At 34.2% G+C, this 25,569-nt stretch overlaps 1 protein-coding gene across 2 annotated transcripts in view; it reads left to right on the top strand.

Moving 5' to 3' along the window:
• Window positions 1-25,569, top strand: part of LOC141451094 (zwei Ig domain protein zig-8-like) — a 686,638-nt gene that overhangs the window by 640,718 nt on the left and 20,351 nt on the right. For both annotated transcript variants that reach the window (XM_074122167.1, XM_074122166.1), the window contains exon 6: window positions 11,851-12,019. In XM_074122167.1, coding sequence (XP_073978268.1) covers window positions 11,851-12,019 — 169 coding nt within the window. The remainder of the gene's footprint in view (window positions 1-11,850; window positions 12,020-25,569) is intronic.

The raw sequence follows: 25,569 nt of genomic DNA, 5'->3' as shown, positions 1-25,569 counted from the left end.
CACCTTCTTCAATCTACATCTACTTCGAAACATCAAAAGTTAAAGAATAATGATCTCACATTATCCGATGTTGACAGTATTTTAGGGAGAAATATTTATTCATTTATTTTACTTGAATTTGCATCCTTTTCTTAATGATTTCTTAAAATATGACGTACCTACCTATTAAAATAAAATTGAACTTTTTAGAATACAACCAAAATATAGAACTGTTCACTGAACAAATCGATTAACTCCACTTTTTGAAATTTAGGTAGCAAACCACTTGGTTCATTCACAGCTTTTTATATTTATAATAATTTTCCCAAATTATAAAGATTAACACCATTAAACGACAAATAATTTTTTTGGCCATTTTATTTCAGAAGCAATTTTGATTAATTCCTTGCTCTAATGTAAATCGTTGCAATAATTCGACCCAAATTCAGTAGCAGGCACTGGATGATAGCGGTAAATTTATTTGAATTTATATTATAAACGGAATTTTAAAAAAAACAATGTACATTATTTCATGGCATTTCTCCATTTTTTGTTTGGTTTGATTCGTTTTTTGTTTTTTGTTTTATGGGGTTAATCGAGTTGCTCAGTAAACGGCTTATATAATACATTTGTTGTCTGGCACAGTGCATCTTATTATACGAGGGTCGTTTGAAAAGTCCGTGCAAAGTCAGAAAGATAGCACTACTGGCGCGTATCGAGGTTATGTTTAGTTAGTAGCATCTCTTGGAAGAACGCACACCAAGTTTCAGCCAGATCGGTCTATTTCTTTGTGTTTGGCATTCGTTTGAATCGAGGAAGTCGAGTGATTTTCAAAAAATGGACGAAAAAGAATTTCGTGTGTTGATTAAACACTACTTTATGAAAGGCAAAACGCCTCAGGAGACTAAAGAGAAGCTTGATAAACATTATGGTGACTCTGCACCTTCGATTAGAACAGTTTATAAGTGGTTTCAAAATTTTCGGAGTGGCCATATGGGCACAAGTGACGCTGAACGTTCTGGACGCCCTGTTGAGGTTGATTATGGTGACTCTGCACCTTCGATTAGAACAGTTTATAAGTGGTTTCAAAATTTTCGGAGTGGCCATATGGGCACAAGTGACGCTGAACGTTCTGGACGCCCTGTTGAGGTTACTACTCCAGAAATCATTGATAAAATCCATGATATGGTGATGGATGACAGAAGAGTGAAGGTGCGTGAGATTGCTAGTGCTGTGGGCATCTCGAATGAACGGGTACATAATATTTTTCATCAACATTTGGACATGACAAAGCTATCCGCAAGATGGGTACCGCGATTGCTCACGCTTGACCAAAAACGAAATCGTGTGAAGTGTTGCAAGGACGGTTTGCAGCTGTTCCAGAAGAATCCGCAGGACTTTAAGCGTCGTTTCGTCACTGTGGATGAAACATGGATACATCACTACACTCCTGAGACCAAAGAACAATCTAAACAATTGGTTACCAAGGGGGAATCTGCGCCAAAAAAGGCGAAGACCGTTCCTTCGGCCGGAAAGATTATGGCGACTGTCTTTTGGGATTCGCAAGGAATAATCCTCATCGATTATCTGGAAAAGGGTAAAACTATTACAGGTGCATATTATTCATCGTTATTGGACCGTTTGAAAACCGAGCTGCAAGAAAAACGCCCACGATTGGCCCACAAAAAAGTCCTTTTCCATCACCACAACGCACCAGCTCACACCTCAGCAGTTGTGGTCGCAAAATTAATGGAAATAGGGTTCCAACTCGTTTCACATCCCCTCTATTCTCCAGACTTGGCTCCCTCGGACTATTATTTGTTCCCCAATATGAAGAAATGGCTGGCGGGAAAAAGATTTTATTCAAACGTGGAGGTGATTGCAGAAACGAATGGCTATTTTTCAGACTTGGACAAATCCTATTATTCGGAAGGGATCAACAAACTAGAGCAGCGTTGGACGAAGTGTATAAGCCTAAAAGGAGACTATGTTGAAAAATAAAAAAGGTTTACCCAAAAAAATTAAGTAGCTTTTATTTTTGCACGGACTTTTCAAACGACCCTCGTACAAAATATATGAGGCGCCACGGTAGCCGAGCGGTTAGTGGCGAGACCTGCAAAGCTAATATGTATTGTGGTACTGGGTTCGATTCCCGGACTAGGCCTTGGATTTTATTTAATGTTTAAAATAAGAACTTTGTAGTAAAGTATGTTTGCTAGTCGCCTCCGTCCACGACACCTAATAATTTGGTAGTTGGACGTAAAGCCCCGCCTGAAAAAATAGGCGATTACTTTACTTTACTTTTACTTTACCAAATTTATCTATGAAAATACTATTAAATAAAGGAACCTAAGAAAATAAACTATTGCTTAATGAATAAGGATTTCAAGTATCTATTCTTTCTAGATAACACAAAATGGTTCCAGCTCTTCTAGATTCTTGGAAGAGCTAGCAGTAGAGTAAATAATTGAAAATAATTTCTATTTATAGTTTAAGGTAGTCTAGTGGAATGGCTGTGTAATTGATAAATGTAGTTAATTTTACCCTTGAATCTGGGTTCTCACTTACATATTAACAAAATATTTGTCAACCAGATTGTTCTAGAAAGAGCGAAAAAACAAAAACAAAAATTCTCCAATACTCTCAGGTTTTTCAAAAGTTTAGAAAACAAATGGTCATCTGTTATAGAATCTACTAAAAAGAAAAGTTATACTTTATTTGAAAAACAATATATTTTATTTATAAATTTATTTCTTAGTGTAAAAATATACATATATTCAACATTTTTTAAAAAAAAATTTAGTTATATCACAGTGATTTAATATGAAAGTTTGGTTGAACCGAAGAAAGTTGAAGGCGAGCTTGCCTATTACAAAAAACGACACACATTTCTGCTGAATTGTGTATTAGTTTCGCAAAACGCCTTCTTTAGGACTGGGAAACAAAATCCATATTCTCCGTAATAGTGATTATGTCATTTGTATTCTTGCCTCAATGCCATTTTTCGTCGTACAAAAGAAAACTAAACGTTTTCTTTATATTTATATCTCATTCCTTTTTACCAGTCAAAATAAAAAAAATCTGCGTATTCCTTAGAATACGAGGGTCGTTTGAAAAGTCCGTGCAAAAATAAAAACTACTTAATTTTTTGGGGTAAACCTTTTTTATTTTTCAACATAGTCTCCTTTTAGGCTTATAGCTCGGTTTTCAAACGGTCCAATAATGATGAATAATATGCACCTGTAATAGTTTTACCCTTTTCCAGATAGTCGATGAGGATTATTCCTTGCGAATCCCAAAAGACAGTCGCCATAATCTTTCCGGCCGAAGGAACGGTCTTCGCCTTTTTTGGCGCAGATTCCCCCTTGGTAACCCATTGTTTAGATTGTGCTTTGATCTCAGGAGTGTAGTGATGTATCCATGTTTCATCCACAGTGACGAAACGACGCTTAAAGTCCTGCGGATTCTTCTGGAACAGCTGCAAACCGTCCTTGCAACACTTCACACGATTTCGTTTTTGGTCAAGCGTGAGCAATCGCGGCACCCATCTAGTGGATAGTTTTGTCCTGTCCAAATGTTGATGCAAAATATTATGTACCCGTTCATTCGAGATGCCCACAGCACTAGCAATCTCACGCACCTTCACTCTTCTGTCATCCATCACCATATCATGGATTTTATCAATGATTTCTGGAGTAGTAACAGGGCGTCCAGAACGTTCAGCGTCACTTGTGCCCATATGGCCACTCCGAAAATTTTGAAACCACTTATAAACTGTTCTAATCGAAGGTGCAGAGTCACCATAATGTTTATCAAGCTTCTCTTTAGTCTCCTGAGGCGTTTTGCCTTTCATAAAGTAGTGTTTAATCAACACACGAAATTCTTTTTCGTCCATTTTTTGAAAATCACTCGACTTCCTCGATTCAAACGAATGCCAAACACAAAGAAATGGACCGATCTGACTGAAACTTGGTGTCTGTTCTTCCAAGAGATGCTACTAACTAAACATAACCTCGATACGCGCCAGTGGTGCTATCTCTCTGACTTTGCACGGACTTTTCAAACGACCCTCGTAAGTGGTACGTTAAGCTACGTTTAAACAAACTACAGTTAGAGTAAGAGCAGCTACTGGAATTTAAGTTCGATTACCAGAACTTCTTAAACTTTTTGCGACCGAGAACCCGTTTTAAAGTAAAAATTTCCTACCGACCTCTTTATATCCTAACACCTAATGCAGTGGTCGCCAAACAGTCGATCGCGAGCTACCGGTAGCTCGCGGAGTAATTTTGTGGTAGCTCACGGCCACGCTCGGGTTGGCAACCCTGAGTTGCTTGTGGTCTGGCTGCAGCCGCGCAGTACGCAGTCAGTTGTCACTCGTTTAGCCAGAAATTCTTTCAGACCTAAGACAACAATGCGATCAACGATTCCAAGATTTTAAAAGCATGTTGATTGTGGCACAATTCGTCAACTCTCCTTTTGTAGAGATCGATGCAGAAGATTTCTCAGTTTGTGTTGTAAGACATTTCGGTGGAGGATCAGGCTGCAGTTGAAATGGAATTTGTCGATTTTCAAAATGATCTGTCTCTAAGAACCCTTTCTACCACAGGAAATATTTGGCCTCTAGTCCCCCAAAGAAAAATATCCAATTGTAATTCAAGTTGCATTGAGTTTGAAAGCTATGTTCAGCTCTACCTACTTGTGTGAAGCATCTTTTTCAAGTATGAAGTTCATAAAAAGCAAATATAGAAACAGACTGACCGATGAACATTTGGACAACTGCATCAGAATGGCTGCTACAACATACTCTCCAAACTTCAAGAAAATACTTGATGACCAAAAACAGTTCCACTCCTCTCATTGAAATGTACATTTAAACTTCTTGTTACACTTACTATCAGATATGTAGATTTTATTACTAAAAATGTATGTTTGTGGGCAATAAACGTGTGTTAATTCCATTTTGCGTACTTTCTTTCGTCCAGTATTCCTTGGTAGCTCACTAGAAGATTTATAAATGCTATGCTAGCTCACACGCTCAAAAGTTTGGCGACCACTGACCTACGAGGGTCGTTTGAAAAGTCCGTGCAAAAATAAAAACTACTTAATTTTTGGGGGTAAACCTTTTTTATTTTTCAACATAGTCTCCTTTTAGGCTTATACAATTCGTCTAACGCTGCTCTAGTTTGTTGATCCCTTCCGAATAATAGGATTTGTCCAAGTCTGAAAAATAGCCATTCGTTTCTGCAATCACCTCCTCGTTTGAATAAAATCTTTTTCCCGCCAGCCATTTCTTTATATTGGGGAACAAATAGTAGTCCGAGGGAGCCAAGTCTGGAGAATAGGGGGGATGTGAAACGAGTTGGAACCCTATTTCCATTAATTTTGCGACCACAACTGCTGAGGTGTGAGCTGGTGCGTTGTCGTGATGGAAAAGGACTTTTTTGTGGGCCAATCGTGGGCGTTTTTCTTGCAGCTCGGTTTTCAAACGGTCCAATAACGATGAATAATATGCACCTGTAATAGTTTTACCCTTTTCCAGATAGTCGATGAGGATTATTCCTTGCGAATCCCAAAAGACAGTCGCCATAATCTTTCCGGTCGAAGGAACGGTCTTCGCCTTTTTTGGCACAGATTCCCCCTTGGTAACCCATTGTTTAGATTGTTCTTTGGTCTCAGGAGTGTAGTGATGTATCCATGTTTCATCCACAGTGACGAAATTCGCTTAAAGTCCTGCGGATTCTTCTGGAACAGCTGCAAACCGTCCTTGCAACACTTCACACGATTTCGTTTTTGGTCAAGCGTGAGAAAATCACTCGACTTCCTCGATTCAAACGAATGCCAAACACAAAGAAATAGACGGATCTGGCTGAAACTAGGTGTGTGTTCTTCCAAGAGATGCTACTAACTAAACATAACCTCGATACGCGCCAGTAGTGCTATCTCTCTGACTTTGCACGGACTTTTCAAACGACCCTCGTAATGATTAGGCTACAAATACTGACAATTAAACTGAATCTGCAGACTCATCAAGCTGTATGGCAAATTTTGGGCTTTGTTTAATTTTTGCCATTAATTGTTGGAACAAGTCCTCAGCAATTTCTGTAATCCTTTTATAAACTGTATCATTTGATGATTAAATTTTATGCAGTTCATCTGCACACTTTTTTCCAATTTTAAGAAAGTCTTGAGTGCAAACGGTATTTCTTTAGTTGTTCTTGCTACGCATGTCCTTTCTTGTACGCCGTTTACATAAAAAGAACATGTTTCTGTACAGGTTAGTCGTTCCCTTCTAACATAATCTCCTTTTCATAAAGATTTTCTCAATAAAAAAATCTAAAATAAAAGCTTTAGATAGATTTACGTGTAAATGTCGTAAATTCACTAAATGAAGACAAAAATCTTCTTACTTTTTATCAGGGGCGCACCCAAATTTTTGTTTCGGGTGAGGAGGTTGGTTTAAGAAAATTAAAATCTTTTCTGATTATACATGTTTATTTTATTTTATTTATTTTTTTAACGCATTGACTGCAACGCCATTAGCCCGAATAGATCTATTATTTTTGTTTCCATTTTAAAGCTATTCTTTTATTTAGGATTCAGAACATTGAATTGCTTAAATCAGATTATTCCTGAGAATATATTACAAAATAATTTTGGCAACATGACCTATTTAAGCTACAAAATAAACATTAATAACTGCCAGTCATTAATAATTACTAAGTCTTTAGTAATTACTTTAAACGTTGTATGGTTAATCCTGGATTTGATATTCAATAAGCTCTTATGGAAACTGGCTTTTCAGACAGAGCTAGTCGCAAATGTATTAAAATTTGCGCTGAAGATATTGTAAGACATGATTAACAATTCTAGAGTTCGTAATTTTCTCAGACATACAAAACCATACAGATTATCAAGTATTCAATGTTTTTCTCAAAACGATGTTTTATCCGACATAAAACTGTCACTTATAAAGGAAAATATTTCTGTGAGAATTATTTAGTTTTGTAACAAGTAGAATTGGTAGTTTATTGTATCTTTATAAAAAAATGATTGTTTTTAATCACTTTAAACCAAGCGGAGAACTGAGAGAACTGAACCATTAAACGATTTTTTATTCTCTCATTTTATGTGAACCAGAACAATGGAAAGAAATATGTACAAAAAATTGAATTTGAATTAGTAAGTTTTTGTCCATTGATCGGATTTTTTTTTAAATTTATTAATTTTTTTAATACTCAGCAATCAACTAATTGGACGCGGAAATATTAAAAAACAAAAAAATAGTAGAAGAATAAACAATATGCTCAAGCATTTTTCTCCAGTCCTAAATTTATCCCTTTATATTCTGTACAGTGATGATCCAAGATGATTTGGAAGCCTGCGTTCTTAAAAAGACCGTAGATTTATGGGAAAAAAAGGCAGATGATTACATTCACGAAAAGATAGCAAGGAATAGTTTCTAGAGCTAAGATTTCTAGGCTGGGATGCCTGCTACCTAAATTTGGGTCAATGTAGGACGATCCCTTAGTCCAGGGGTCGGCAACCTATTTTAAGTAGAGAGCCATTTCTCCTTAAATAATTTTAATAAATCTTATCAAGAGTCGCAAGGATGATGTGTAAACAACTCTGTAGATCCTTTGTATTCACAAATTATTATTATATGATATTCAATAACATTTAAATGTTTTATACATTTATTTTTTACATATTACAAAGTAAATAAACAAATAAATAATAACTAAACCTGTGTTAGAATGAAAAGGCGGCAGTCTTTTATAATTACGTACTTTATTTTAATATTGTATAATTCTATTCAATTTCGAACCTATAACATTTAAAATTATTTTTGAAAAAATATCTTTAATAACTGGAATTTCCATTTGTTTCAATAGAATTAAAATATACAATGTATTTTTGGCAGGCTGAAGAGTCACACAATTTGGATAAAAGAGCCGCATGCGGCTCGCGAGCCGCGGGTTGCCGACCCCTGCCTTAGTCGACTGTTAGGCTTCCAAACTATATCCCATTAAAGAATAATGGTAAATGATTATTTTCATTTAACATATTACATTTCCACCTAAAGCGTCCAGAGCTTTTGAGCTGAAGACAGTAAGTCCATTGCATTAGTCTCTGCTTGTCAAATAGTTTTTTCGGTGAACCTCGGACAAAATTCCGATTATTTCGTCTGCTTTTTTGCACTTGTATTATGAAATAAGTACGACCCTGTCTGTAACATCCAGCCCTGCTCTAGTAAATGGTTATTTGAGATTATGAATCACTTCTTTCGGTGAACCTAGGCCGGAATTCCGACTATTTCGTCTGTTTTTTGAAATTGTATTATGAAATAAGTACGACCCTGTCTGTAACATCCAGCCCTGCTCTAGTAAATGGTTATTTGAGATTATGAATCACTTCTTTCGGTGAACCTAGGCCGGAATTCCGACTATTTCGTCTGTTTTTTTGAAATTGTATTATGAAATAAGTACGACCCTGTCTGTATCATCCAGCCTCGCTCTATTAAATGGTTATTTGAGATTAAAAATCACTTCTTTCGGTGAACCTAGGCCGGAATTCCGACTATTTCGTCTGTTTTTTGAAATTGTATTATGAAATAAGTACGACCCTGTCTGTAACATCCAGCCCTGCTCTAGTAAATGGTTATTTGAGATTAAAAATCACTTTAAATATTCTTTAATCAAGAGGCCTGAGGAGGCTACGATCTACAGACTGTTGTCGGCTATAAACTAAGGCGATAAACAAGAAACGGACTCGATTTTTGGAGGTTTTTTAGACTTGTTTAAGAGCTGAAGTAGACTCGGTGTCGATCGACTGGTCTTGCTGTCAGTATAAACGATTATTTGCTTTCCCTGCCCAGCTTATCTGCAGACTCCTTGTTAGCGATGGTCCCTCGTTCCAGCCCATTACTCCAGGGCTGATATGTGCCTCCTATTTCACTTAGAGGAATGAAGAAAGGGGCCTTTTTATTATGTCAGAAGTTGCGCATAAGTTCTGATCCCAATTCTTGTGATTGCAAATTTTAAGTGCTTGGACTCCAATAAAAATGTACCGACAACATATCAGACCTTATCATTAACCTAGAATGTGAGACAGTAAAGATTCTAGTTATTCATTAGATAGATTAAATAGAGCTAGAGCAAGAGCGACGTTGTACATAGAATATTGATGGAGTGTTAGGATGTCGCTAGGTGAAAGAATCTCGAATGAATTATTTATGTTGCTTTTTCATTCTTCTTTCGCGTGATGAGTCTTTTTCTTTTCTTTTTTTTTAGGTGTATAATTTACCATTTTTAGGATATTTCATCCTCTTCATGGATATAGTTGAGTAGATTGTCTTTGTTCGTTCCATACACCTCACCTTGATAAGACTTAAAACTTACTGCCAAAAGTATTTCTTACTAGCGTAAATTTTTTACCATTACACTTGGAATCTCTGCAATCATCGTTTTCCCACCATGATATTTATTTTAAACTCATTTTCCTTTAATATTTTATAGTTTTAAAAGGAATGTTTTCTGATCATCTCAGTTTCAAAATTAGTTTCTAAAAATGGTTTAAGTTTTTCTTTAAAAACTTGGTATTCAAACAAGAGCCGAGACTTTAAAGAAATCCTAGATTCTAGTAATTCTAGAATTAATTTCGTAATAATGAACGGTTTTCACTTCTACCCAAAATGAATTGAAAAAAACTATGTATATAACACAGTTATTTTCATCCTGATCTGTGTTAGTAACATCAAGAAATTCCTGGCAACCTAGAACATCTCTTCCTCATGGTCATCAGGCCGATGTTACTCTCGCCTGCACCGCCTGAAGCCCTAACCTGCAGTAATAACATCAAGAAACTCCAGACAACTCAGAACAACGAATTTCTCAGACTTGCGATTCACTGGAATTCCCTTCCACTCTAGATTGTCATCATAACCCACTCTGCCGTGAAAAAGCCACCTGCAATCTTTCCATTTTTTTTTTACAGAAAAAATAATTAATCATGTCCTTGTCTAACTTTTCTTTTCTAGCTGCAAGTGTTTCCCTTGCAAATAATACCCATCTCACATCCTTAACTCCTTAAACTATTTAATGAATGTTGTAAATGCTAATAATGTAATATTGGAACTTCATTATTTTAAATTAAGTTTATTTCTGCATACGAGGTGTGTTCAAAAAGTAACGGGAATTTTCGTTTTTAGAAAAAAATATTTATTTATTCATCTACATTAATATTGTCGCCTTCAAAGTAGTCCCCTTCGCATACAATACACTTGTGCCAGCGCTTTTTCCAATCCTCGAAACACTTCTGAAACTCGATCTTTGTGATAGCTTTCAGCTCTTTCAGCGATTCGCTTTTAATGTCATCTATGCTTGTAAAACGACGGCCTTTTAATGTTCTCTTTATGTTTGGAAATAGAAAAAAGTCACATGGAGCCATGTCTGGCGAATATGGAGGCTGGGGCATCGTTAAAGTTTTGTTTTTGGCCAAAAATTCACGAACAAGCAATGAAGTGTGAGCAGGTGCATTATCGTGGTGCAAAATCCATGAATTGTTTTGCCACAAATCCGGGCGTTTTTTTCGGATTGCTTCACGCAAACGGCGTTGAACTTGTAGGTAGTACTCCTTATTGATTGTTTGACCTTGTGGCAAGAATTCATGATGCACTATGCCATTAAAATCGAAGAACACAGTGAGCATAACCTTCACATTCGACCGCACTTGTCGAGCCTTTTTCGGTCTTGGCGATCCAGAATGCCTCCACTGGGACGATTGAGCCTTAGTTTCGACATCATATCCGTAAACCCATGTTTCGTCACCTGTTATAACACGTTTCAGTAGATCCGCATCGTTGTCGACTTCATTGAGTGACTCTTGAGCAACTTCCATTCTCCGCTGTTTTTGTTCGAAATTCAACAATTTTGGAACAAATTTTGCTGCCACACGTTTCATACCCAAAACATCCGAAAAAATTTCATGGCATGAGCCAATTGATATGGCAACATCATCAGCGACTTCTCTGATTGTGATTCGGCGATCGTTCATAACCATTTCTTTCACTTTTTTCACGTTTTCATCGGTTGTTGATGTGCTTGGACGTCCAGGTCGTTCGTCATCTTCAACGTTTTCGCGGCCATCTTGGAAACGCTTATACCACTCGTAAATCCTTGTTTTACTCATAGCAGACTCACCATATGCCTTTATTAACATTTCACACACTTTATTACACTTTATTTCATTTTTTACGCAAAATTTAATACAAATTCTTTGATCCATTTTTTTTAACAAACAAAAATCGCCAAGCTCGAAAAACACGTCTAACCTTAACGGCTGCCACTTAAGAAGTAAACAATGAATATTACTGAAAATTTTATCGTACTTCAGGGGCATGTGTACCAACATAATAAAAAAACAAAATTTACAATCAGACTCTCCAAACCCGCGAAATTTAAAAATTCCCGTTACTTTTTGAACACACCTCGTACATTGGCTCTTTTCTAGTAATTATACCGCATTAGAATTTTGATTGACATCATATTTAATAACTATACTTCCGTGTTAGGTATACTATATACCTAATACTATACTCCTCCAAAAGGAGGTTTAACTGTTAATTACAGAATGTTTTGTACATTTTAGATTTTATGCTGATGAAAAGCGTCTTTATTCTTCTTCTCTATTTCACTTTTTCACTTTACAACAAATTTTCAACATAAGTTTAACCAAAAATGTTCTTAAACTTTACTTTTAGACAATTATTAATTAAAACTATCGTACAAAAAAACACGAAAGTTTAATAATTAACAATTATAGGAGCAATCATATTATTGTTGAAAACAATAAATTCGATTTGTTTGCTTTCAGGTGATAAATTTTGACTCGCCCCGCGGAGGAGTGAGTCTGGTTACGGAGAAAGGAGCAATAACCACTTCCAGGCTGCTGTTACAAAAAGCTGTACCTCCAGATTCTGGTGTTTACACGTGTGACCCGTCCAATGCTAATACGGCAACCATAAGGGTCCACATACTAAATGGTAACTTTACAATTCCAAAACATTACAAACTATTGTTGGCTATTCTCCTAGTTTAGTAAATCTACCGTTAGCATGTTGACTTACTAGCGTATTGGATACGTCACAATGGAAATTTAATGCAGGGTGCTATGTTACTCTATTACGGTAAACATCTCTAATATACATTCCTGCCCAGTTTATTGTAATTTGAATAATTATTGGGTTCACGAACATAGCAGTGAATTGCTTTTAATGAATCACGTAATAATAGAGGTTATTTATAGTTATAGTTTATTACATAATATTACCATAATAGTTCCAGGTGTTACAAATTACTTGCTATATTAATAACAAATGTTATTTTTAACGACTTTTAGGCTGGTACAATGGTAATGTCGTTAAGAGTGCAAAATTCGAATTTCTCTATTTCCGATGGTTGTAAATCATACAAATAGTGAGAATAATTTAGTATACCACTGTGGGGCAAGGAAAGAAAAATTAGGTTACTGATACGTGGCAGAGTTCAGGTTATCATTTCAGACAGTGTCTTCATAGTAGTCACTACTTAGGAGAAGTTGAGTCTTGTCAATGGTATAAATCTGGGAAGTCTGGAACTCGATAAGCACATTATATTCGACTTGTAGTCTCGTGGTAATAATACAAATTGTACACAAGCATATAATTCAAACTTTTAAATTAATTTAAATATATACACAAACAGAAAATTAAATTCAAAAAGTATTGTTATATAAAACGAAAGATTATGCCTGAAATAAACTTAAAATAAGAATAACTAAAATAACTTTTCAACTGAAATTTGTATACGAGGGGGTACCCAAAAATAACCGGAATTGCGTTGCCGCGCATGGAGCTTATGTAGTACGCATTTCTGCCGCTAGACGTGTATAGTGCAATTCCTTGCCAGTTCAGTCCTGCCTGTGTTGTCTGCCTGGCTTGTTCTGTTCATCTGCAGTGATCGTTTTTACCAGCGCTGTTTTGTTCATTTTCGGAGTTCCTAATTTACTGAGCTCTTATAATACCCAACATGCTCCTTTCCATCGCACTCTGGGTAGCTCTAAGACGATTATTAGCTCTCCTGGGGAGGATAAACGCCTCAAATACACGGCTTTTTAACTGGATGATCATCTTACTTTTAAATACGAACTTGAGACTCCAGAATCTTTTCCAAGGCTATAGCAATGCTTCTGTTTATTTCTTTCAGGGTGCTATCAGAGATCAGGTTATATAGAAGCTCTTTTGTCTGTAGCTCTTGTCTGCTTTGTGCAAAATGTTATCAAAAACGGAAGGAAGGAGTCGACATTTAGTCCCATTAACGTTGCAGTTGTTGAGGTGGGCATTATAGAGAAGAAGTCTTCTTCAGCCCTTGACTTCTTGTAGCAATAATGGATCAAGAAAGAAGGAAAGACAAACAAAGCACAATTACAAGAAAAGACAAGTTGCTGTGAAGTCTGCTTCGGTGGACAATTAATTGAGGAAAATGATCATTCAGAAACTCATGGATCTTTTTCTTTAAGAACAAAATCCATCTCAAATTAACTTCTTTAGGACTGATGTTAAACACTAAGGCAGCTATTATTTAATTATATCCTAAAAACGTTCTTTTACCACAAGTTTGGCTATTTTTGTATGTTGTGATAAATTACTCTCTTAAACCAGGATTTGTCCTCCTATTTTTAAAGAAAATTTGAATATTTCATCTTTTATTAAAGAGAATAAAAGCATTGCCAAAGTTAGGTGTTGTTCGTCTTTTCGTGTAGTTTTTGAAGATCGGCCCTTAAATAACTGCCCATTTCCGCGTTGTAAAGTAAAGTAATCGCCTATTTTTTCGGGCGGGGCTTAACGTCCAACTACCATTTACTAGGCATCGTGGACGGAGGCGACTATTTCCGCGTTTATTATTGAAACTGATTTCAAGTGCTACAAAGAGAAAATATTCTGAGTTCCCCAGTTTTTATTTCATTTGTTTATATTTTATTATTATTATTTATTTATTTATTTTTTTTTTTTTGGCGCATCAACAGCTGAGGTCATTAGCGCCCGGAGCTTATTCCAGTGCACTGCCGGCCTCCGGACAGTGTTCTCTCGTTACAGAGAACACTGTCCATCACCGGACAGTGAGCTGTAAGAAGCTCCTAGGAAGAGAAAATCTAAGGGTCAGCTGCTGGATTCGAACCCGGGACCTCCGCGTGGGAGTCCAGTATGCTAACCTCATAGCTAATCCCTTCCCTTATTATTATTATTATTATTTTTTTTTTTTTTCCGGCGCATCAACAGTTGAGGTTATTAGCGCCTCTAATATCTGTTCTTCTCAAACATATTTCTCCACTACTTGGGATGGCAGTTGTTCTTGTCACCCATGCGCATCCATCGCTGAACCTTGACCGGCAAGGTTAGTGGAGCTCCAGGTTACGAATAATGCCTCCATACATCCCCTCTTAAATCATCGACTCAGTCGACGAGGGGGAGGGTGGATACATAGTTGCCATCCCTTATATTTTCCTCATTTCGAGGTTATCCAAACCCTTAGGCATGCCTCTTATCAGTAATATAAATTAAAATAATTATAAGTAAATTATTTTTTTTTTTTTTTAATGATTTAAGGCGCGTCAACATCCAAGGTTATTAGCGCCCGGAGCTTTTTCCAGTGCACTGCCGGCCTCCGGACAGTGTTCTCTCGTTACAGACAACACTGTCCATCACCGGACCGTGAGCTGTAAGAAGCTCCTAGGAAGAGAAAATCCAAGGGTCAGCTGCTGGATTCGAACCCGGGACCTCCGCGTGGGAGTCCAGTGTGCTAACCTCATAGCTAATCCCTTCCCTATATAAGTAAATTATTATTATTATTATTATTATTATTATTATTATTATTATTATTATTATTAATAGAGGTGCTTGAGATAAAGGGCTCCAATAAATGTGCTTTCTGAAAGTTCCTTTATTTTATCAAGTTATTTCTTTAAAAAACCTAAAATTTTAGCCAGTCGGGGGCTGAAATTTACGGAAGGAAGAATTTAAACCGCTTTTGAAATGAGATCTGTTTGGCCAAATTTTATAAAGAAATTTCGTTAGGACGAGTTGTACTTTTCCTCATTCTATTTTAAAATTAATTATGACATTTAAGAAATTACGACAACTCAGTTTTACCCAACATTTACAATGAACTACATTATGACAAACAAATTTATTCATCAACATTCCGTGACATGCTTGTTAATCCATTTATCTCTGAAGAGTATTCGAAGCTTCATGAATATATTAGCAGATTGTCCTTACAAACTGGTAACTTAATATTAATATTTGATTTGTAAACGCAATAAATGAAACATGGAATCACTTTATTAATTATAGTCATCAGGCAGTTCATCGTACATCTCTTATTGGGATGGGGGTAGGGCAGAACACACATCCTCCCTACGCCCTTTGCCTTCGTTTATAAAATTAATCCGGCCACTATTTCAATTCGGTCCCTAAATCCCTATCGTTCTTCCTCTCTCCGACATGAGATTCTAATTAAGTTCGTGATTTATTAACGACACGTGCGGGGACTGTTCATGCCAAAATTGAAAGATCAACTATAAATTAATAAGAATATTATAAGAATTTCATTAATCTATTCTGAAAAATCGTAACATTTTGATTATATACTCGTATAATTTGTTAATTATTTATTGGATATTTTTGTTGATAAACCAATAGTTAGAGTTTGGTGTTCATGAATTAGTTAAAAAAAAAAAATAATGTAAAATGTAACATGACGTAACTATACATAAATTTCCCGGTAAAGCAAGGCAAAAGTCAAAAGAAAATAAACGCACGAAATGGTTATTCAACCAAAAATCGGCATTCTTAACTTTAGTGCTTGAAGCGCATATAATAATAATTTTTTCTGCAACCATGTAGGGAAGTTCTCATTACTCAATTAAAATCAGCTGTGTAATGCCCAACATCCCACACTAGTGGGGGGAAATTCCCATTAGTGTCACTTTCCGCACAAGTGAGTGGAAAAACTTTATTGTGCTTCCTTGATATAAGAAGTTTTGTTATTAACATAAATATTTTCTGTAAAACTCTAATAAGCTTATTTAAATTTATTTTATTTAAATAATTAAAAAACTAATATTAAAAAATAAAATAAAAATTGAAAGGAATATAGAAATAAAAATAATACTTTAATAAATAATTAGATATTTTTAATTATAACAGTTAAAAAGGTTGTAGTGTTACCTTATAGAAATTTAAAATGGATTCTAGTGATGCCTGTTTAGAAAACACTCCTCCATCAATAAAAGAAACAGCAGAAAATGTAATAAGTAATGTAAATACGTAAGTAATGTAAATAATTGTAATATAACAATAAATGTTTATAATAAATAAATTACTTTTTGTAGACTGTAAAAATGAAATTTTTAATTTTATTAGTTAATAAATGGTTGCAGAAAAAATATAATATTTAACTCTAGTGTAAAGTATTTTCCTCACACTCGGCAATTTGCACTTGCACTCGCATCGCTTCGCTCGCTCGTGCGTGCAAACCCTGTCTCGCGTGAGGAAAAGTACTACTTTCCACACTTGTTAAATAAATAACTATTTCATTCATTTATCAACAAGTAGATTTCCAAATATATTTGTTTGAACCTTCCCTGGTGGCACTCCAATCAAAAAGCAAAAAGGCATTTCATGCTGCAATTTAGAGTGCTCTGCTAACAAGGCAGAGGGAATATTGCTGGGATGTTATTACTAGCCCTTAACTGGTATCCTCAAAATCTCAACTTCAACTGGTATCGTCGGGTCACCTTTGACCCGGAACTTTAAATGCACATTAAAAGGTCATAGATATAATTAAAGTCGATTTAGTTTTTCTTAGAAAATTTATCTAAGAAACGAAAATGGTGAATATTTTGTTAAATTTGTTTCATAAGATTAAGAAAAACAAAAACAAAAAGAAGAACAAAAAATAATATTTACTGAAAAAACGTTATTTTCTGAAAATTAGATGTTCTATCCTAGAAAAAAAAAAAAAATTCCCATAATTCTGCAAGCACTGGATTATCACGATGCGAGTATAACATACTTGTTTGGTTTTGGTTCAAAAAACCAACGTTTTGTTGCCAGTAAAGACAAACAATGGAGTTCCGGCGGTAGTTTTTCTTTATTTGGAATTATATAAGAGGGGTTTTCTTTTTTATTTTTTTCGTAATGTCCTCGAGTAAGACAAATTTAGCTTTCCTAGTTCATGGACCAGCTTAACTGAACAGAACCAGTTATCAGCAATAATATTAAAGATTATGTAATATTTACTATATAATATTTAATATAATAGAATAATATTAAAAAATAGAACAGAAAACAAACTCTAAAACATAAAAATGAAAAATATTAGGAAAAAAAAGTTATAACGTAAATGGTATTGTCGGGTCAAATTTGACCCAAAACATATTTACTTGTTCTGGTCAAGAACGACTGATTTGTATGGTCGATTGTTGGTGAGGATGAAAGAGGAGAATTCAGAGAGGGGGAGATGTTTATAGTTAATTCCTACAAAATGCCACACAAAAGAAAAAACGCGTGGGTTAAATTTGACCCGACGATACCAGTTGAGGGCTATAATAGAGTACCACCTGCTAATTAAAACTGTCCGGTAGGACAGTTGTATAAGGGTTGACCATCAAAAACTGCACGACAAAGTGTAACGTTGAAAAACACCCAACTTTGACAATTTTTTTCTATTTTTCTATAAAAGATAAAATTCCCAAATTTTCTTTAAATCTTACTCCGAACCCACCTTTATAACTGTAATTTTTTTGCAACCACCCAGATCTAATAGGTTTCGAGAAAAAAGTTGCCGAAAATGAGCAAAAACAGCTTTTTCAAAAAATGTTCTTGTTGTTGTTGTTGTTGTTGTTGTTGTTGTTGTTGTTGTTGTTGTTGTTGTTGTTGTTGTTGTTGTTGTTGTTGTTGTTGTTGTTGTTGTTGTTGTTCTTCTTCTTCTTCTTGTTACCTTTTTTGTAAACAACGTAGCGCCTAAACGCGTGAACCGATTTTCATGAATGAGGTGTCATTCGATTCGGAATTTTATGTAGATGTGCCTTTTGGGGGTCTCGACGCTGTACATCGAATGGGAGAGGAGTTAGCCCCCTTTATGTAAGGCCCCCTCCAAAATTATTATTACTAATAACTCTGTAAATCTTGGCCCGATTTTGATAGAATTTGGTAGGATGATAGAGTTGCGGCTCCCCTACGTAACATTAAAGCGGCGATCTGCTCTTACACTAGTTAGGGGAAGTATAGCAATCGTTTCAAATTATCGACAAGTGAACTGATTTTCATGAATGAAGTGTCATTCGAATCGAAATTTTGTATAGATTTGCACTTTAAAAGTCTCGACGCTATGCCTCATGAGGAGGGAAGTTTGCCCCACCCAAATAAGGCCCTTTCTAAAACTATTATTACCAATATTTCTATAACGCTTAGTCCGATTTTGATAAAATTTAGCACGAAAAAGTGATTAAAGCTCCTCTACGTGGCTGTGAAGTGCCATCATGCTCTTACACCTACTAAGGGAAGTACTGCAATCGTTAAAATTATCAATGAGTGAACCGATTTACATCAATGAATTGTCGTTCGATTCAAAATCTTTGCCTTTTAGGGAGAAGTACTGTAATCGCAGTTTATTTTTCTTGCTCCTCTTAAAAGGAAGTACTGAAATCGCAGTTTAATTTTGCTATTTACGTACAAATACCTTCCTATTTTATTCAAAACGCTTTCTAAAAAAAATTGTTATTGAGGATGGTTTGGGGACCGCAACTATAATCATTCTTTAAAAAGATCTCTCCAGTGGTAGTTACGGTTCCGATTTAACACCTTATCAGGTTATAATGATAGAATAGCTTATTCCAAATTTTAAAAAATCTGTAAAGCAGACGTAACTTTGCAAATAGACAAAAAGGAAAATCTATCCAAAAGGTACAAAAATCTCCTTAACAAAAACTTACAGTTTTAAAAGTTAAGTATAAGGGTTGATTAAACGCCAAAAGGTACACAAATCAGCAGTTCCCAACATTTCATTAATACTTCATTGATATAATTTAAGTAATTTTACTGCATTAACTTTTCCTTCACATTTTTTAGAATTTATTAGATGTCACAGACCTTTATGCTGGCCAGTTCATTCATAATATTATTTTGTTACAATTATGATAAAATGTATATTATATCTTCGTAATTAAATAGGTACTTTATTTTAACTCTATTCCAAATTATTCTTCTGATTTATCTTTAATATGCTCTTTATTCTGAGTAGTCACATATACATGCACGTTAAAGTAGAAAAAGACTAAGTTAGAGTCGGCTACTGTTTAAATTTGAATCACTGAGGATTCAAAACAATATTTCAGTCTTGAATTCGTCTTACCGAAATATTCGTGAGCACAAATAACATACAGTTAATAACAAGTAGATTATTTAACAATATTTACTCATTTCTCAATTGAAATTTAATTTAGTCCCCCTAATTTTACTTATGGTAAAATACTGGATTAATTAGCTGTCCTAAAAATATGCATATCTTTATTTTCTTTATTTTATATTACATATATATAACATTGTGGGAGAACACCTAGATTGAGAATGTAATTGAAGAAAACTATATTATTTGCGATACAGCCAGATTATTTATTACTTATTATTACAAACGTTTGACTACTACATAAAATAACAATTACTTTAATCGAAGAATGAACTTAAAACAATGATTTTTATTTAAAAATAAAAATAAATAATTAAAATCATTGATGTATGTTGGTGTAAGCATTTTTTAAAAAAGTTTATGAATTTTTTAGCCTCATATTTTCTTTATATTTTATATAACGTTTTCTTTTTCACCTGTGATTAATAGTTTGATTATTATAGATAAATAGATATTACAGTCAATCTAAGTTAAATGGTGTGCTACTTGAGTAAATATTTTGTAGACGAAAATGGCCAGCATAAGGGTCTGTGACATCTAATAAATTCTAAAAAATGTGAAGGAAAAGTTAATGCAGTAAAATTACTTAAATTATATCAATGAAGTATTAATGAAATGTTGGGAACTGCTGATTTGTGTACCTTTTGGCGTTTAATCAACCCTTATACTTAACTTTTAAAACTGTAAGTTTTTGTTAAGGATTGACAGGTCAATTTGTTTAAAAAAAGTCTTTTTATGAATACGGAAGGGAATTATATAGTCATAATTAGTGTACTTGTGGAATATCATGCTTCTGAATTTAAGGCTATATCTGAACCTATTAACGTACAATAAAAACTCGAAAGTTAAATGGAAATTTTGAAGTAGGAACTTTGTGAATTGCAGCAAGAATTTTTTTTTTTCTTCGTCGCGCTTAAATTCTTATGAAAATAAAGAAATTCTTAAAGGCTAACTTTTAAAGAAAAACGAGCTAAAAGAAAAATTATCGTTGTTGCTATAAATATATTGTAGATATTTATAAGGTGGTTTATGTCAGATATGGTTGGCCACACGAAATACTAGCGATATTACATTTTTATTATAAATTTCCAGCATGTTTACAAACGTAATTAACTCGGTTTTTTTAATGGTTACATATCGGGAATGGTGGAAAAACAATTATTATAGCAAGCCAGTGCACTGCCCACGAACTCAACGACCAAATAAATGAGCTCGTATCCAGATCAAAATACCTCAGAATCTACTAGCGTGATTACCTTTATTTATTTTATTTTTTTCTTCCTCTACAGAGGTGGCGTAACATTGCCAGCGATATCCTACCTACTTTATTTACAAAGAACGGTGTAATTCATTAAACTTTATTTACTGTTTATGGTTATAACCACGCACAACGTAGTTGTATATAGCTTAGTCGCGGCGCCCTGCTATCGATTAGGTTTACAAAACTTCAAGAGTCTTTTGTTCAATAGTAATCACGCGCACATTTAGTTTTTTTTAAAAAAAATTAGCCTAAAACCTGCATTAAGAGTTCTAGTTAGCTAAATGGATGTATTAATATATCTACAAAGAAATAATTTTGGTTTGATGATTATTTTAATTCTCTGATACTTTTTTTTAAATGTCGTCCTCAGAACTTCTAAATAAAAACTCTTACTTGCACGGTTAATTCGCAATCCCATTATTATATTATTAATTAACATTTTTATCCGATATTTGAAATTTTTAATTAAGATTAGTTAGGATTAACATGTCATATAGATTGAGATGGTGGGAACCAAACATTAAACCTAAAACCACACCATCAAGCAAATCAATCAACAAAACTAATCTCTATGCTCTTATAACCAAACAAAATTAAACAGTCAATATTATAGAGATAAGTCTTTCGCCGCAGAATCCCTTGAACCAGTTTAAATTATATTTGCTTTACGTTGAAAGTTTAACCAAGAAACAAATTAATTTTAAATGAAAACGTTTAAATGATAAGCAATATAATTGCAGCCAAATTTTCAATCATTTAAGAAATTATTAAGTTTTCCAGAGATTAGGACAAAAAGTGAGAGAAAAATGCTCCTTAAGGATCGGTGATGCGCTCCTGCTGGACTATCTTCCAGATCCTCTGGTAGTGTTCAGGTATTCTGTAAATGGAGGCTTTATCCGTTTATCTCCTCCGATCTGTATCTCTGCATTCAGTTTCAGAAAATTTAAAAAAAAGGAAGAAAATTTTTGCAGTTCTCCCTAGAGAATTCGATCTAATCTTATAGCGTACCTGATGATATTTTTCTACATCCTCTCTGACCCCCTTCATCACCATTCACTGTCATTGATTCTAATTAAAACTGTCCGGTAGGACAGTTGTATAAGGGTTGATCATCAAAAACTGCACGAAAAAGCGTAACGTTGAAAAACTCCCAACTTTGACAATTTTTTTCACTTTTTCTATAAAAGATAAAATTCCCAAAGTTTCTTTAAAATGTAGGGCAAATCCTCCTTTACAACTGTAATTTTTTTGCAACAACATAGATATAATAGATTTCGAGAAAAAAGTTGCTGAAAATGAGCAAAAACGGCATTTTCAAAAATGGTTGTTGTTCTTCTTCTTGTTCTTGTTGTTGTTGTTACCTTTTTTGTAAACTGCGTAGCGCCTAAACGCGTGAACCGATTTTCATGAATGAGGTGTTATTCGATTCGGAATTTTATGTAGATGTGCCTTTTGGGGGTCTCGACGCTGTACATCGAATGGGAGAGGAGTTAGCCCTCTTTATGTAAGGCCCCTTCCAAAATTATTATTTCTAATTTCTCTGTAAATCTTGGCCCGATTTTGATAAAATTTGGTAGGATCATAGGGTTATGGCTTCCCTACGTAACATTAAAACGACATTCTGCTCTTACACTTGTTAAGAGGAAGTATAGCAATCGTTTCAAATTATCGAGACGTGAACCGATTTTCATGAATGAAGTGTCATTCGAATCGAAATTTTGTTCAGACTTGTATTTTAAAAGTCTCGACGCTATGCCTCATAAGGAGGGGAGTTTGCCCCACCCAAATAATAGACAAAAAGAAAAATCTATCCAAAAGGTACAAAAATCTCCTTAACAAAAACTTACAGTTTAAAATGTTAAGTATAAGGGTTGATTAAACGCCAAAATGCACACAAATCAGCAGGTAACCAACATTTCATTCATACTTCATTGATATTATCTAAGTAATTTTACTACATTAACTTTTTTTTAAATTTTTTAGAATTTATTAGATGTCACAGACCCTTATGCTGGCCATTTCATTCATTATAAGTTTTTTGATATAATAAAAGGTGAGTAATATCAACATAATTAGTTATAAAAATTTAAGTAATTTTACTGCATTAACTTTTCCTTCACATTTTTAGAATTTATTAGATGTCACAGATAATGAATGAAATGGGCAGCATAAGGGTCTGTGACATCTAATAAATTCTAAAAAATTTAAAAAAAAGTTAATGTTGTAAAATTACTTAAATAATATCAATGAAGTATGAATGAAATGTTGGTTACCTGCTGATTTGTGTGCATTTTGGCGTTTAATCAACCCTTATACTTAACATTTTAAACTGTAAGTTTTTGTTAAGGAGATGTCAACTAATAACGCATCAGTATCTGCACAGCATCTTTATCTCTAGAAAATGCTTATTCATACCAAATTTGTTTTTTCTGTTCAGTTAAGTGGGGTTAAAATTCAGTACGATAGGATTTGGATTACAGTTTAATTTTTATTTATAAATTGGCTTGATCAGAAGCGAGGCACGCAAAGCTAATATGTATTGTGGTACTGGGATCGATTCCCGGTCTAGGCTTTGGATTTTATTTAATATTTAATATGAGAAATTTACAGTAAAGTTTGTTTGCTTAGTCGCCTCCGTCCAAGACACCTAATTGGTAGTTGGACGTCAAGCCCCGCCTGAAATAATGGGCAATACTTCTTTTTATTAAAAAAAAAAACATGATTAATTTCAGAAAAATTGAATACAAAAGTAATCGCATATCCGAATGATAGATTTCAGCAAAGCTTTTGCGTTAAATTGCACAGTAATATGTGAGCTCTTGTAGTTTCTATTTTTTATATTTTTTTTTTATTTTTTCAGTATTTTGTTCGTCTTCCAATGTAATTGTTTCGAACAGATACCGGTCAGAACTTTTCTACCCAATAAAAACTCCGAAAATAACAAACAATCCCAGTTTTTTTTTGTTTCTAACCACTGTAAGTGAAAATGAAAAAGGATTGGGATTCCAATATTTGAAGTTTATTGGCTGGCTTTTAATAGCAAATAACTAAACATTTAATTTTATATTTAATTAGGACTCTACTTCAAACAAGAGCCCTTCACTTTGTGCAGCCAATCATCTGTTTAGGGTTAGAATCTAACCAACCAAATCTAAAGTCTGTTTTTCCGTTCCTTTTCAATTCGGTTTTTTAAAGAGCCTCATTTTTTTTTTATCAGTGTTATAAATTATATTTTAGGTAATACCTATCTTCTAACTGTTATCTCTGATGGTTTTTTTTTTATATCTCTTCCAATGTTGCTTTTTATTTTTAAAGTTATCTTGAAAACCAGCAGTTTATTATTACACTCTTGATTGTGTGAATTTCCTTAATCTCAACCTCTTAGTGGGTGGAAAATCTTGAAGTGTAAACCTACTAAGTTTACGTCTTATTTTTATAAAAAGGAAAATCTCCAAAATAAAGTATTAATTAACTGGAGAATTATAATTCTCCACTTCCAACAAATCTCCCAATGTTCTTGCGTAGATATTTTTTTAAAAAAAGAAGCGGACTCGCTTAGAGAATGATAACATTTTGCAACCTCCTCCAATTATACTACCGCAACGAATGTTTATACCATTTTATACCAATGCATAGACCATATTAAGCTAAATATATTCAATTTAATTAACTCAGAAGATAAAGCGAGCCAGATTAAATGCAAATATGTTGAAATTATAATAATGTAGATTAATCGGTGATTGGACATAATGCTGTTACTTGAAAATAATGTAGGGCACTATTTTAATTAAGTTTACCCTGTCTACACAAAGACAATGTTAAACAATTACTTCAATTGATTTAGGCTAATATATGTAGACCCAAGGAATAATAACTATTTAAAAAAAAAATCTATCTATTTAAATTAACCCCAAATATTATAATCGGCTAAGATAAATTTGAGCTGCTTTCACTAAATATTTCCACTATTAATACAAATTAGAACACTTAGCTGACATAATATTCCAATTTATAACACCATTAACGCATTATATATATATAATGCACATGTTGCATATACTAAATAAGTGGATAATAACATATAGCGGGGACTCATGGTCGATGAACGCATATTAATAATGGTTACGTTATGGTTTACGGCAGTTGCTACAAATGTCACATTAATGTTATAAATCAAAACTAGGTATTCTCAAAATGTATGTCAATCTAAATGCATTAATTATTTAGAATATATTATTAAACTTAATTATAAATGGAATATTATTAATTAATTCTATTTTAAATAATATTATTTCTATTTTAGGCAGTGTAACTTTATTTATATTCCAGATAAGTTTGTCACAGTATCCTCAACTTAACAGGGCAAGTTTATTAAAAGAACGTATATATATTTATAAGTTTCTATTACTCTGAAATTTTGCTAGCTTAAATTGTTCTTTTTATCTTTATTTAAGAATTTTACAGCTGTACTGTAAGTACAAAGTAAAAAAAGATAAATGTACATTAAATATGTTGTGCGTTCACTTAGCGTCAGCACTGGCTTGATTTCTTGAACGGTGGTCATTCCAGCAATGACAGCCGCAGTAGGCCCCAAAAAGCGTTAGGGAGTACTGAATCTCTGGATAGCCGAAGTCAGGCATTCAGGTGGTCGCTTGGCCAGCGGTACCTCAAACGTCTAGGAGGATTTGTAGGGTAGATTTGAGGTTGGATAAGTGGATTTGAATAAAGGTGATAGTTTGGTCAGAAATTTTAGGTAACAGAGTTTAGCTTTGGCGGAAACGATGGGAGTTTTTAAGTCGGTATGGATGGGTGAGATTTGAAATG

This window comes from Rhodnius prolixus, unplaced genomic scaffold, assembly GCF_049639745.1.
Source record: "Rhodnius prolixus isolate KJV_2025 unplaced genomic scaffold, Rpr scaffold_8, whole genome shotgun sequence".
Lineage (NCBI taxonomy): Eukaryota > Metazoa > Arthropoda > Insecta > Hemiptera > Reduviidae > Rhodnius > Rhodnius prolixus.
This window is presented reverse-complemented; position numbering and strand designations above follow the sequence as displayed.